A 14,742-nucleotide genomic window follows, 5' to 3' on the forward strand; every position below is an offset into this window, starting at 1 on the left:
CGTTGAGTTTGAGATAAGTAATAAAAAGAGAAATCCGAGACCTCATTTATTCCTCTAGCCCAAGATTGCCAAGCTTGAAGTCTACCATGAATGTATTTGCAGTTCAACCCTCAAGAGACACTTAAAAATAATAAAGAGGACTTGATCTGCATATGTTTTGTATGTCCGCCACTTAACTGCGATCATTTTGCGAGAACGGATCCTTCTCAATTTACTCAATGATTTTCTTACTTCCTTTTAATTCAACTGATTTTGACATAATATAGTGTAAGTGTAAGAACCTCGTTGTGTGATGTGTGATCGCATACACGTCACCATATATGAGTGTCTTATGAAAGCGCGACAATGTTGGATGAGTGCAAGGAATGTGTGAAGGAGTAGTTTCGAGCAATTATTTATACTTACGAGAGGAAATAATGTAATTTCGTACAATATATCGCTCGAAATAGAAAGGATAGCAACAAGAAAAAGATGCCAAGCCCCGCCAAGAAGACATTAAAGAGTTCTTCTCCTCTTTCCCTCCTTCTCCTTTCGAAATAAATCTATGTTTCTATGAATTGTGGAAGTTTTTTTTGCATGCTACCGAAACTTTTCTTCTGGTCCATGTTAGACTTTCAGTTTGACAAGCTTGCTCTAGACAATGCATTTTTTTTTTTTTTTTATTTCAACGAAAGAAAAGTACACAAATATCAATTTATTGATTGAAATTCAACATCTCAAAAAAAAAAAAAAAGATTTAAGTAAATAATTGATCGCCTTTTTTACGCTTTATAAACATTTCTCAAACCTAATATATTTGGTGCGATTGGAGAAATTTTGTCTTCCGATTGAATATATTTATCTTTTCTTTTTTTTTTGTATGAGCAATCAGCGAGCGCTTGTCTTTTGCAGGCGTACCACGTGATGGACAGGCAAAAGAGCAACCTAAAGACGTGGAAGTAGTTGCAGCTGTAAGTGTCACGCCTTTATAGACGCAGCGTAAGAAAAATGTGAAGCAGGTGCTGTTAGTTGCGACTCGTCATTAATTTTTAAAAAAATTTACTTAGAAGCGCGTGAATATATATTTCAATGGAGTAAAGGATAGTACTAAGAGCGTAGCGTGATATGTAAGCGAATTTATTTATTGTTTCATCCTACAACAATGCTTAACAAAATCGAAGGGAAAAGTTTTTACAACGGAAACATTATGAATAGGTCAAGTTTAACAAAATGAAAGGTTAAGCTTAATTGCAGAAGAACCTTAGAAAAAGTGTTACTCCGCCGCCCCCTAGCTATGTATATAATTGGTTCTTATTACCATGTAGGCGTAGCCTAGTAGGTTAGGGTCGTGACTATCACGGCCCTAATATCTCAATTGCGGTAGAGTTCACATTGGTCGTAACTATAGTGAGTGCTCAGTCGGTCAAGGCTTAACACTTATCGAATGGCCAGGGGCACTCACCAAATTGCGGCCTCACTTTTTTCTGACCGGCATCGTGTTACACAAATGCGTGATATACCCCGAGTGATTGCGTTAAATAAGAAAAAAAAAAAATTAATAAAAAAAAGGATTAATAGCGGCTTCGTATCAATAAGATGCGATGAGAGAGGGAATAATAACCGATTTCAATATGATCGGTCTAGTGAGGGAACATATCACAACCATGTTTCTTTTAAGCCACGTTGTTGTCATTCTAGTCACGAATTTTCGAATAAAATTTTTTGCAATTCATCTAAATTCGTATTCCTGGCTCTGGGCAAACTAGGTGAAATGAGTGCGGGCTTCATATTTCTCGCAAGACTCGTCTGAACTTTTGAATAAAATTAGATTAAGATTTGAGTAAAATTAGGGATTTTGTCTATTTTTTCGGTAACAAAAATCTATTCGTAACGGAAGTTAGGTTCGTGTTTGGTTTCCGGGATAGGAGATAAGAATGAAAGAACGACTGTTACGAGGCATTCATAATAAGAATTTTATGATCACGAGTTCCCGGGCAAAGTTAATTCGCCTTTAAGTGTCAAAAGATTCGCCTGCTACTCTGTAATCCGCATTTTTTTACTGCTTGCGACCGGTTGCACACGTTCTCGATAATTCTTTTTAGATATAAAACATATTGTTGAATAAGGCAGTGTGGCAAGAAGGAAGGATGATTTTCACCAAATCTTGTCACATGTTAGTTAATGGAAACAAAAATACACTCTTAAGTGAGGTCAATATTGTGGATTGATACAAAAAAAAAACGTATGAAATAAAGTTGCACCAACGATTTTTATATCGAATTTTTACTGTCGATCAATTTATCTACGTGTTGTACATATCACGGCTCACGTTACAAGATAAGCAACTTAAAGTAGATGTCTTAATATTAGACAACTCCACATAACAGTTACTAATTGGGTAAATGACTTAATATGCTCTCTCATAGGTAAGCATTGGCAATAGCAATAATAACAACAACAACACCGTCAACCATGTTTTTCATTAGTTTATGTTAATAACAGTAACTCAAAAACGAAACCTCCGCAAAGGTAGCGAAACTTCAGTACATAAAAATGAAAACAACAACAAAACATTAACTGAACGAGTTACAACATAAAACGAACAAAACAATAATAACAATTGCAGGATTGTATAAATAAGTTAAAGTTAGCACAATGAAAAGTAAAATATAGAAAAAAAAAAAAAAAACAGAAAACAAAAAACAAAAAACAAAAAACAAGAAAACAAAATCACAATACACAGCACAGTTTATTGCGGAACGCTTGAATGTGTTGGTAAATATTGTTTATAACAAATCGCATAAATTGTACATTGTTGTTATGTGTATGTATGTGTATGTATGTATGTGTGTGTGTGTGTGTGTGTGTGCATGTGTAAATGTAAATAATTTTTTGTTTGTGAGAGAGTGGTTTTGCGCTTAGTAATGTTTGCAGTCCATCATGTACTTGCAGGTACAGCAAAAAAATTAAGCAAAAAAACCTCAGCTTGTTGCTGCTGCTGGTTTTTTGTGTGTGAACTTAGTTTAGAAAAACGACATACATATACGCTTATATCTATATATGCATCATACAAACATAGGTAAGTGGTCCATTACAAACTTTTCATTTCAAATTCCAAACACATGCACACACATGCACACGTACACGCAAACGCAAATCAATTTTAGATAACGCTTTTTATAACCATAACACATAATCGCCGACTTAAGGTATATTAATCTGATTATCGCATATGCAATACTCCACAATGAGTTGATTGTGTCAATTTTTTCATTCTTGTTTTATTATGTGATAATCGACAGAGAAGGCGTTTTTACATCCAATAATAATTTAAAAGATTGACATTTAAATTTAACTAACTTCTGCTTTTAATCTTTGCGATTTATTGCTTCAATTTGCAAAAGCTGTAAATAGATTTACATGCGGCCGTCCATGCGTCCTTTCGATTGTTCTCAATTTCACAATTGTAAAACTTAAGTTAGAAAACTGATACTTGAAGCATACATCTTCATTCGTCAATCACACAGTTTAAGCTTAAAAAGAAGGCGTGACACTCCTTTCAATGTTTATTGTAAACACAATTGAAATTGCCTTTAAGACCCCGCAAGCTTCTGGAGATTTTTCGCAATAATTCAACTAGACATCGTTCTAAGATTACTGTACAAGTGTAAAAACAGTTATTTAACAGAGACCTGTTCTTCGCCGCACTGAGACTCAAATTTGATTTTTTTTTAATATTGGTTTTTTTTCTTCTACTGTTTACACATATCCGCCTGAGTTGAGTAAAACCGTAAATAGATTTACATATGTCGGTCCATGCGTCTACCGGGTTGTCTTTAGTTTCGTAAATCGTAAAAATTAAGTTAAAAAATGAATACTTGAATTAATGACCTCTCCACGAATCAATGACTTAGTTTAAGTTTAAAAAAGGGGCTTCGTTTGCTTGAAATAAACTTATATATATATATATATAAATATATATATAGAATGAGTTAATATTGTGTTTAAACAAATTTTTGCAATAATCCAAAGCCGATATCATTCCATTCCATTCCAAGCACAAATCAGCTTAGCGAGACATTCACAGTTAATAAATAAAAAAAAAAAAAAAAAAAAAAAATTAAAAAATTATTTACATTTCTCTTAAGATGATGGGTATCCGAAATTCGCCTCCAAGGCGAATATAGTTTTCTTGGTTTTTGCTTGTTTTTTTTTTTTTTTTGTTTCTATGGTTGTAAGAAAAACTAGTTAAACCACACATGTACACATACAATACAAACGCGTAATGCACATACTCTCTGTAGAGTATGTGCTTATTTAGATTTTCTAAACTAAGTAAGTTATGTTTTATAAGTTTTTAATGAAACAGCTTTTTTGTGATTATATAAAGTAATTAAAACAAAAAAAAAAAAAAAAATCATACACTTAAGGTTATTATTAATTCGTTTTCATCTTATATTAAAACATCTTTTATAGGTAGAAACAAACGCCCACTCACTTTTTTCTTTTAATAATTTTTTTTTTTTTTTTGTTTTATTCAATTCTTAGGACAGACTTTCAAATATCTTAACAGTAAATGAGTAGATTTCCTTTATATAATAATTTTATAGAATTTTTCTTTCAAATTTTTGAACTTTTATAACTTTCTTTAAAATTCACAAAAGTTATTTATATATATATATATATATGTACGTAGATTTTCTTTACTTTTTTTTTTTTCTTATTATATAAAACACTACTGAATTATTCTTAAGATCCGCTCGATTGTACACAATTTGTGAACTGTAAAGTTGTTGTAAACTTGCACAAGCAACGAGTGTCAAAAAAAAGACACACGAATACCTATCTATACACCATAAGTCTAAATCTATCCATAAGATACAAAATTCAAATATCGTCGCCGTTATACATTGAGTTCGTATCGAACCGCTCAGAGAGCCAACCATCAGCATAACTCTCCATTCATTCATTCATTCATGCATCATACCGACCGAATTCGATTACGATTGCAACTCGCGGCATCCATGAAGTTCATAACAAAAAAACTGGTTATGCTAAATAGGCTCTTTCAAGCGGTCTTTTTTGATTGAAAGAGAAAGAAATTCAAATGATAATCATTCGTTAACAATTTCCTTATATAATCGTTTATGCTCTTGTATTAATGTAACTGATTTTCACTACACGTGCTAAACACGCATGGTTGTAATGAAATGGATGCCTGAGCAACGCGTACTCTATAGATGACTCGAAATGAATTGATCAGTTCAATATTGCACAATAATTTGCTATTGCTAACAACAAGTTTTTTAAATGTTGTTTCCCCGCACTTCACTTAATTTATGCATTGTTCGCGTTTTCCCACCGTCATTACCTTCTTTGTTTTACCCACTTTCCTTTTACTTCCTCATAATCCTGAACTTGTTTTATATCTTTTCCTTTATCATCTCGCACGAACTGCGATACTATCATATGTGACGAATGACACTCTTTGTAGTCTAAGGTTTCAAGTGAACCTCCAAACTGGATTTTTTTATCCCAAGTGTAGCAGTTGGACGTATTTGTAAATGTTAGTATTTATTCGACTGGCGATCGAATGGTAAATGCTTAGAAAGAAAACAGTGATCTAAAGAGTTTAGCAATCCTTACATTACAAAACGGCTATACATGATCTTAGTCAGATCAATGTATGTCTCCGATGTGTGGCCTACTTCCTGTAGGTGCCACGTAGATTCAATAGACTCCGTTCAAGAACAATTCCTGCTCTTCACCCTTAGGAGTTTGGGTTAAGGCCCACTTGTCTCCTATCGTTTTTGTTAGTCTTGCCTTTCTCCTTGGTGCTTTGTTTCCTTCTTAGTTAAGTTAATAAGTACACAACGCTCATAGCCGTTGAAGTGAAGATGAAAAACGGCCCGAATATGTTGAGTTAAATGCCCCAGCGGAAAAGGTCTTTATTCATACATTTTGCAAAAAAAAATTTAATTTACAACTAACAGAAAATAGTGATTTAAAACTTCACACGAATAGGTATGAGGTGAATAGGTAGCAATTTTTGTGCGTTTGTCAAAGGCGGGACATTAAAGATTCTCCTAAGCCGTGCAAAACTTTTTTAATTGTTCTCTTAAGACATATATCACGGTCGCCATAATCAAATTCTAGCAAAGAGAAGCACAACCAGAACCCGCAGACTTCGAATAACTTGGCATAATTAACTTTAAAATTGTTTTCTGCTAGCAACTCTGCAACAACCTTGTTTATGTATTCAAGGAAATATAGATTTGTTCGCAATCATTTGGGATCATCTAGAAATAAGTCTAACGAGAAGATAGCAGCAAAAAAATCTAGCAAATGGTTGTCAAAAATATTCCAGCACTGGATGACAATAAGACGGACAGACAAAAGACAGAATGGATGGACATAGCGTGCCGATCGTTCGTGATGTAAACATAAAAAATAATCGCTGGTAGGTAAGCATATGGTGAAACCGCTTTCGGATGGTAAGTGTAAACATAAAGCTCAACTTTTGTAAAGAAAGTTCTTTGACGCCTTTATGCTCTCCTGAGATATATTTGATACTTGCTTACTTAAGTACTTTATGCGACTCTTCCCAATCGCATTGAAATGAAAATTGAAATTTTTCAGCAAAATCGTAAAACACCCTAAAAGAGTGACCTTTCTTTCGACAATAACAACAACAATAACAAGTTGCCCGATCAAGTCAATTTAAATGGCAAATTTTACTGTTCATATTGTGTCCTTTGATGAAAGTGTGCTGGAGCGTATCTTTTTTACGACTTCTCGACATAAAGATCGTTACTAATAATCGTTACATAAAGCAAAACTAGTAATTGATCATTATAAACGAAACTGGAAACACGACACGGATTGGAATTCTTTCTGTCAATCTTCCTATCGTATAAACGTTCTTGGAAAGCATAAGCTTTTGTCTAGCAACAAGTTTTAAGTTCTAGTATTTCAAGATCAAAATTGGTTCGATGTAAGCAACTGGCCCAAAAATTTGGGGAGAAATTATCTATTTTTTATTTCACTCCCTCACGATTTAATTATAAGCATTTGATGATGCAAACAAGTAAAGTAGTTTAGGATGTAACTAAACATCTTTAACTTTTAAAAGAAGGGTCTAAAGTGTTTCTTAATTGCCACTGGGACCAAAGAAGTCTACAAATCAACAAATATATTGAAACTGATTGAAATTTTTAAGATGAGCCGATTCTATATTGACTCCGTAGCCCTGATTGTATTTATTTTGCTATGTGAGCGCTTGTAAAGTTTTGTTGTTTTTTTTATATTGTCTTTAGTAAAAGATTGTCACCAAAGCGTGAAATGGTTTTTTAATATCTTTTAAGCAACAGTGAATGTCCCGAAGTGAACAACAATCAAAATCATTATCACAATTGATTCAAAATTAATGATTTGGTCAAGTGCAAAAATTTTCGAGACTTGCATACCTAATTAACGGATAAGTTTAATAAATAAACCAAGAACTGCTAGAAATTCTTTAAGCGAATATCCGTTAAAGAAAAACAAACCAATTATTTCTTTAGATAGGTTCAGCTTTCACATACCGTTTTACGTAATCGACCAGTTTCTTGTAATATTAAATTACAGTTCGCGTTCATAACTTATGTGCATAGGAAAAGGCATAAATAAATAATACAGTGGTACCTTATTTTACGCGGTTTGTCGTTCCACATCGCTTCTCTTCTTAAATATATTATTAAGACCTACACAAAAGCATGTGCGTTAGCTAACTTAGTATACACTGAAAATTGACTGCTCCAACTCCTATAATATGTTCTGTTATTTCCTTTCCAATTACAATTCCTCGAATGAGTATTGTGAACAAAGAATAAAGTAAATTTTTCGTTTCAATTTCGCATGCATTTCGCATACGGATAAATAAATAATTAATTAATAAATAAAATAATTATTCTTTTTTTTTTGCGTATTGGTAGCACGATCGTACACTATCGTTTACATCTATGCAGAGTTGCATGTGAATAAATTCAGTTATTGCAGACCCTGGAGCATCAGTCTCCAAAGCGTTTCTAGCCCTATAAAGGTAAGCAAAAACATACGTTTTCAGAAGTAAAAAGAGACAAATCAAGATTAAAAGTTTATAACAAAAACAAAAAAAAAAAAAAGGAAACACAATGATAAAAAAAACTTAATTTAAATGCAAATTACATTTTTGATTGACTAATGAAGTGAAGAATAAAAGAAAGAACATGTTTAAAAGAAGACGCAAGGAGGGAGGTCTCATTGACGCGATTAAACAGAGCAAAGGGCCTATTTAAATGCCTTGAGTTGACAAATATAATTTGGTCTTCTTCGTTCCTTATTATATAATGATCCCGTGAGCGTCAAAGGATCTCGACCAACAACCCATTGATCGTATGTTCAAATCTCACGTTCGAGAGAGCCAAGCAAGGAGTGCCGACTGCCCGAAAACAACTCACGCAAAAGATGAGCAAAGAGCGGAAAACCGTAGCAAAATCGCTTAAAAACTAAGATCATGTCGACAGATGCCAGACATCGATTATTTTGCGTTATGAAAGTTTAATCTAAATAGGTCAAGAGAGAGAGGAAGAGAGAATATTATATGGGATTTGGAAGAATATATAAAAAGTTTTCGTATTATAAAAAATTCACTCTTTTTGTTTGACCATAGCAGAATCTATACGAAAAAATTATATTCGTCACCGTTATCCTAAACGAGATTGAGAGAAAGAAAAAAATATAAATTTGCTTAATTCATAATATTGGGTGGACTTAGCTGATTTTTTCTATTTTTGTACAGTAATTTTATGGAAATTTATGTCGTGCATCTGTCATAGTTTATGAACAACGAGAAAGAGCCACAGAAAGCAAAGACGTTCTCATCTTTGGTTGTATAGACGCGTTGACCGTGTAGGCGTTTTTCTAAATGTTTGCGTCATTTTCAAAATCTATTGAAAATTTATAGGCGGTATCTTCTTTCTCACGCATTTGGTCACATAGACATATAGACGGAATAACGGAGGGACATGCTTATTTGCATTCCAAATTTGAAAGTGGCCAAGTATTTACATACCTTACGGAGTTTTTGAAAATTGCTTCTGCGCGTTATGAAGATGTTAAAAAAAAGCAAGTAAGAAAATTATATTCAGACGAGACCGAACTCTTTACATCCATCACCGTTATCCTAAAAAACACACAAAAAGTAAAATAACTAAATTTTCATCCTGCATAACATGGAGTGGTCGCGGTTGATTTTTTCTATTTTCAAAATAAAACTTTTTATCGTACAGGCATGTAGGCGCTGTAGGCGTGCCGTTGGAAAAGTTTAAGTCACTTCCACATTTTTTTGCAAATCTGTAGGCGATACCTTCATTTTCGCCAACGGGGAAATTTTTACCAAAGACGACAGACGGACATGTTTAGGTGGCTTACAAATCTGATATTGGCCCAGAGTTTATATACTTTTTGCGGTTTTTGAAGCTTGTGCCTGCGTCTACAAAAAATGTAATGTTGACACACTAAAATATTGGGTAGGCGTGGTCACGTTATCCCATTTTTCCTAACCGTTTCTATGGAATATGCGTTCAAATTTTTGTACATTGATAAAACAGAGCTGTTTTCCGTTAGCGCGGTGCTGTGACGTGTCCTTCGACTAGTCTGGCCCATTTTCAATTCCATCCTACGTACAAGAACTTTCAATGTTTCTGCCAAATTTCAAGCCTATCGCTTGATTTTTATAAGAATGGGAATGATTACAACAGACACTACACAGACGGATTGACGGACATGTTTAAGTGGTTTTAGCATTTGACGTTGATCAAGAATGTATATATACTTTGCGGAGCTTTGAAGTGTCCTCCTAGGCGTTGTAAACGCTTGTACCCCTCCTTCGAGGATGGGCACAAGAACCGCTCCCGGTAGACGCTGAAAAGTAACATTTCGAAAAATTAGCCTACCTTAAGGAGCTGAAAAGAATTGAAGTCATAAAAGAAAACCTTTTAAAAATACGCATAAAAACAGCGATACCTGTAGATGTAAATTGTATGCATATGTATAACAATTTATTTAATTTTATTATCATATTTTTTCTTTCCATGTTATAAGCATTTGAGTGAGAGTTAAAAAATAAAACATTTAAATGGCTTTTAATAATAATTATTGAATTGTTTCTCATGGCTTTTGTAATACCTACGATAGCATATATATGATGTCATTCGTGTTCCTTTTTCTTTATTTTTTTCGCAAATGAAACTATATTCACAACATTCGTAATCAATATGAAGATGATATTGAGTCTTATATTTTAAAGCTTGTTTGTATGGTGGGATTCTTTAAATCAATTACTAATTGATTTTAATGAAATGGTTATCATCAACTATGCGAAAAATGTCGTCACGGAAATGTAATAAATCGTCCATAAAGCGACGGCTGCTTTCGTTATGCAACAAGGTCATAACTGGTTTGATGTCTTCAATATCAGCGGTTGTCGCAAGATCGGTATAATAAAAACCCTTTATATAGCAGCGAAAAGAAATTCATTTAATTATAGAAAATACATTTTCTTTCTGCTTTCATCCTTTCGTTACCCACCTGTTCTTCGCCCATCATATGAGCTTGACGTTTTTTGTAGCCTTTGGCAAAGCGTGCATCCATTTGTTGCTTTGTATCGGTTAACATTTCATATTGGCTCGGCAATGTCTTTTGTTGGGTCCAAAATTTCATACAAAATCTTGCTTGTAAATCGCACATTTGTGCCGCACAAACATAATACGGTATACCGATGAAAGCCATGGACGGATAATTAATATTGATGCAATGCTTATATAAAGGCTGGACATAATTATCATCGACATGAATTCCACAATCGGTTGATAAGAAGGGAAAGGCATATTTGTAACCAGTGCAGTAGAATATTATCGAATATTCATCCATTGTTCCATCGATAAAATGCACTCTTCGCTCGTCCATATATTTCACGTCTGGCTTTTGATCGACATTGGAACGAAATGAAGTTTTCAAAGATTCTGGCAGATGATGACTTAGAGTAACTTTCTTAGCTACTTTGGAAATTTCATGACATAAATCCATGCCACTTGGACCGGCACCAATGATTAGAACCGTTTCGTCTACAAGAAACAATAATTTTTTAGATAATTTAATAGAATAAAGACACTGCCTGCCTTACGAACCTTTAAGGCGACTCGGATTTTTATAATCATGACTGTGCAGTTGATAACCTTTATAAATGTTGGCTCCTTCGATAGACGGATATAATGGCGTGTGATAATGTCCATTACAAACCATTACATAGTCGTACAGTTCGAATTTTATACTCTGCTTTTTCAAGTCATTGACAATCACCTGGAAACCGAAAGAGGAATGTAAACAATTATTACTAATATATATGGAACCAAACAAACTGAAATCGCTGCTATATTGTTTTGATTTGCAACGCTTGTTCGGTCGGGAGGTGCTTCATCGTAATCCCTTCATACTAGTATAAGTATAAGGAATTTATAATTTGTGAACGCTTGATAGTAATATAAGAATATATCAAATTTATATATATTAGCTAGCAACAAATCACTAAAGTTATATAATTTGTCAATAAAATGGACCTATGGTACATTTTTTATGAAAACATAAGCTCAAATTTTTCGATTTTCAATTTGTTAGGCAATCTTGATATTTATATGCTTGTGGCAAGTTGTGATACGGGGTGTATTAAGCTGGTGCAGGTGACTTGACGTAGGCTCAGCCCTTATTATACCGACCGATTCGGAATAATTCTCTGAATCGAATTAAGGTTGTCTATCCATCCGGCTGTCTGTCCATGTATTTTTGTAATCTACGTACAGGCCGTAACTTTTGAGACATGTTGATAAAATTTGACGTGCTTTTGCCCAATTGGAAATAGATCGTGTTGGACTGCATTTGCGGTCTTAACATCTTATTTTGAAAACGTGGTTAAATGGAAAAAATTATAATTTTTCAAATTTCTCGACAAAAATCTCCGAGTAATATCGACTTACTCAATTGATGTAAAAATTTGGATCATATGGAGCAATATTTTGAACCTTTGCTTCGAAAACTAAACCTTCGTGTAGCGAAAAGATCTAATTTTCAATATTTTGTTGTGAAAATTGAACCCAAGATAATAATTTGACACAAAGTGAATTGTACCAAATTTGAACGTTTGGGTCGATTTTTTGCAGTTCATTCCATACAAGGATACTAACAAATATTTGGAAATTAACACACAGGACAAAATTTAATTTGTAATTTTTTATGCCAAAAATTGGTGAAGTTTAGTAAAATCTTTAATAAATTCAACTTGCTAAATTTCGAACACACCAGTTCAGCTTGGACACCCCTTCTTTTAATGGCTTAGAGGTCATATCTTAAGGATTAAGAAATAGGTGAAGAAATTTTTCATTCTGTCTCAATTCTGGCGATTACGGAAATGTTAGCAGATGGATAGGAACACGTGACCAAATTCACGTAGAATCCCATGCTAATGAAAACATGAATAGTTTACGAGGTTTTTGAAAAAATTAATGTACACCTATTCCACGGAGTTAAGTTTCCAATCGATTAATTTCTATTATCATTTTTACTAACGAATGTAAAAGTTTGGGAGAGCCAGCCACAAATTCGAAAAATAGGTAAAATGTGAAATGTCGGCAAATTGCTGAGTGATAAAAACATAGTTACTTACAGTCGATTATAAAAGAAAGTTGTGTTCGCCTTCGGTATGTTTAGCTCTACGCTAATACCAAGCAATATTAAGATTAACTTCGTTTCTGACTACAATGTAAATATCACAGGTTGCTCACGCGCACTATACTTCTTTTGGTTTAAGTCTTGTTACATCGATCAGGCTTTCGATCGGATATATTTTCTACTGGTAAGGATGGCAATTTTCAAAAGTATACTTGCGGGAGCTATTTTGGAGCTATGCGGGAGCCGCCTTCTGATTGAATAAATTCCTAGATTACATTTCATATAACACAGGGATCGCATTTTCATTCCATTTTCTTGAAAGACAAATTGTTGCCCATCTAACTTCAAGATGTTCTACGATGGTGTTTATAATTTGCCCCATATTGTTTAGAAGAAAAGCAATCGTAAAAAAGTAAACGTGGTGTCGTATACTTTGTGTTGAGATTCATTCGTTCTTGGTTAAAGTGTAACGAAATTTCTACTTAATCTAATCTAATCTTAAACTTAGCAATGCTGTGCAAGTTTAAATGTTAGCATAACATGACTTGAGCATATTGCGGCATAAACGGCCGTTAATGGAATGTAGAGAAGGAATTCGCAGAGTCGTGTGTTCCTCCGCTAAGTCAAATGTGAACAAAGGACTAGCTCCCGCTTAAGTCGATAAAGGAGGCAATAGGTTGCTCTTCAAAGACGAGTATAGAGAAATATACCACCACACCAGCTTTCGCTATAACTTAACTTCACTTCATATATAAGACGAGTATGCTTCATATAAGTCTTCAAAAGAATATAGTATTTAACAAATATATTTATATAATAAGCTAAATGCGGGTGGCAGGAGCGATAACATAATCAAAGGCTCGTGATTTGTACAAAAATTTTCAAAACGAAAGCTTACGCATTGATTTAACTGTTTTACGCGTTGTCTGTTACGTGACAATAATGAAAAATGAAGAACTTGAGATCAAGGTTATAATTCTGAACGAAAGTTTTCAAATCACTAGCATAAGCAATGTAATGAGAAACAAAGTCAAAACTTTATAGCAAAGCAACGTCGACTACTAAATAGTCTACAACTCTTCAACCAGTAATATTCTTCATCCATCATCACCATGGAATATCAAAAATCACACTCCGTTGCTGCAAATTTGCAAATTTAAAATATGGAACGGTCGTATTCAAATTTTTCTCATTCGTTTTGGACATATGTCCAAATTACTATAATATTTCCCATCGATATTTCTCGAGAAATATTAAACAGAGAAAATTTTGTTCAAATAACTTTTCTAAATGCGTTCCTCTTAAATTGATTTAGAAATTTATTTCAATCTTGATTAGCATAATGGCAGACGGATCTATCTCAAGCACTTCTGTCGCGTTAATATCAACTCTTGTCACTTCTCACATCTTTTTGTCTTTTACGTGTCACAAACGAAATTCCAGATTTAATGTATCAATCGCAACAGCAAGACCAACGAGAGATTAGTGCACACTTCTCCCTTATCTTAAGCATTATTTATTATTATTATTATTAAACGATAATAACTGCTCAATACCCTTGAAGTTTCCCAATATTTAAGAGCTTGTTAAATATTTAGTTAACTTACCTGCCATTTATCTCTTTTCGGGATTATATTGACGACGTAATGCAGAAATTTTATACAATCTCTTAATTGATATTTATTCGTAAATTGCTCCAAAAAATTTCTGACAATTTCGGACGGTACATAAGAAATATCAGAAGCTTGAATTTGATAATCCGGATAGCCCATGACTTCTTTAGGTAAATTCGTTCGAAGTCCTTGATACATGCTACTATGGATATCCAAACCGTAATCGTCGGTACCAATTCGATCGGTATAAACCCAAGTGCCGCCAATTTTATCAGTTTGTTCATAAATCGTTGCGGACATTTTATTCTCTAAAACCCGACGGGCTGAGCAAAGACCAGCGGTACCGGCACCAACTATACACACACGTTTCATATTTTCAACTCAACTGATTGAATAACTAAAGAATTCA

At 33.7% G+C, this 14,742-nt stretch overlaps 2 protein-coding genes across 2 annotated transcripts in view; both read right to left on the reverse strand.

Moving 5' to 3' along the window:
• The window catches only part of LOC119641195 (flocculation protein FLO11), a 13,381-nt gene extending 8,980 nt beyond the window's left edge, over positions 1-4,401 (reverse strand). The window contains exon 1 of the mRNA XM_038039731.1: positions 4,116-4,401. The gene's annotated coding sequence lies outside the window, so the exon portion shown is untranslated. The remainder of the gene's footprint in view (positions 1-4,115) is intronic.
• Positions 4,402-10,238: 5,837 nt separating this feature from the next.
• On the reverse strand, positions 10,239-14,742 carry LOC119641200 (senecionine N-oxygenase). Its single transcript, XM_038039739.1, has 4 exons — positions 14,328-14,742; positions 11,187-11,358; positions 10,588-11,123; positions 10,239-10,508 (listed from the first exon to the last, which is right to left on the reverse strand). Exons 1-4 carry the CDS (start codon positions 14,703-14,705, stop codon positions 10,341-10,343), a joined length of 1,254 nt encoding a protein of 417 aa, XP_037895667.1. The 5' UTR covers positions 14,706-14,742; the 3' UTR covers positions 10,239-10,340.

The sequence above is a fragment of the Glossina fuscipes genome, unplaced genomic scaffold (genome assembly GCF_014805625.2).
Source record: "Glossina fuscipes isolate IAEA_lab_2018 unplaced genomic scaffold, Yale_Gfus_2 147, whole genome shotgun sequence".
Lineage (NCBI taxonomy): Eukaryota > Metazoa > Arthropoda > Insecta > Diptera > Glossinidae > Glossina > Glossina fuscipes.

Excerpts from the sequence above, each read along its gene's own strand:
- LOC119641200 (XM_038039739.1), bottom strand. The coding sequence starts at position 14,705 with ATGAAACGTGTGTGTATAGTTGGTGCCGGTACCGCTGGTCTTTGCTCA. Across the intron at positions 11,359-14,327 it reads CGAAAAGAGATAAATGGCAG|GTGATTGTCAATGACTTGAA; the intron begins GTAAGTTAACTA and ends TTCGGTTTCCAG. Across the intron at positions 10,509-10,587 it reads ATATGATGGGCGAAGAACAG|GGTTTTTATTATACCGATCT; the intron begins GTGGGTAACGAA and ends TGCTATATAAAG.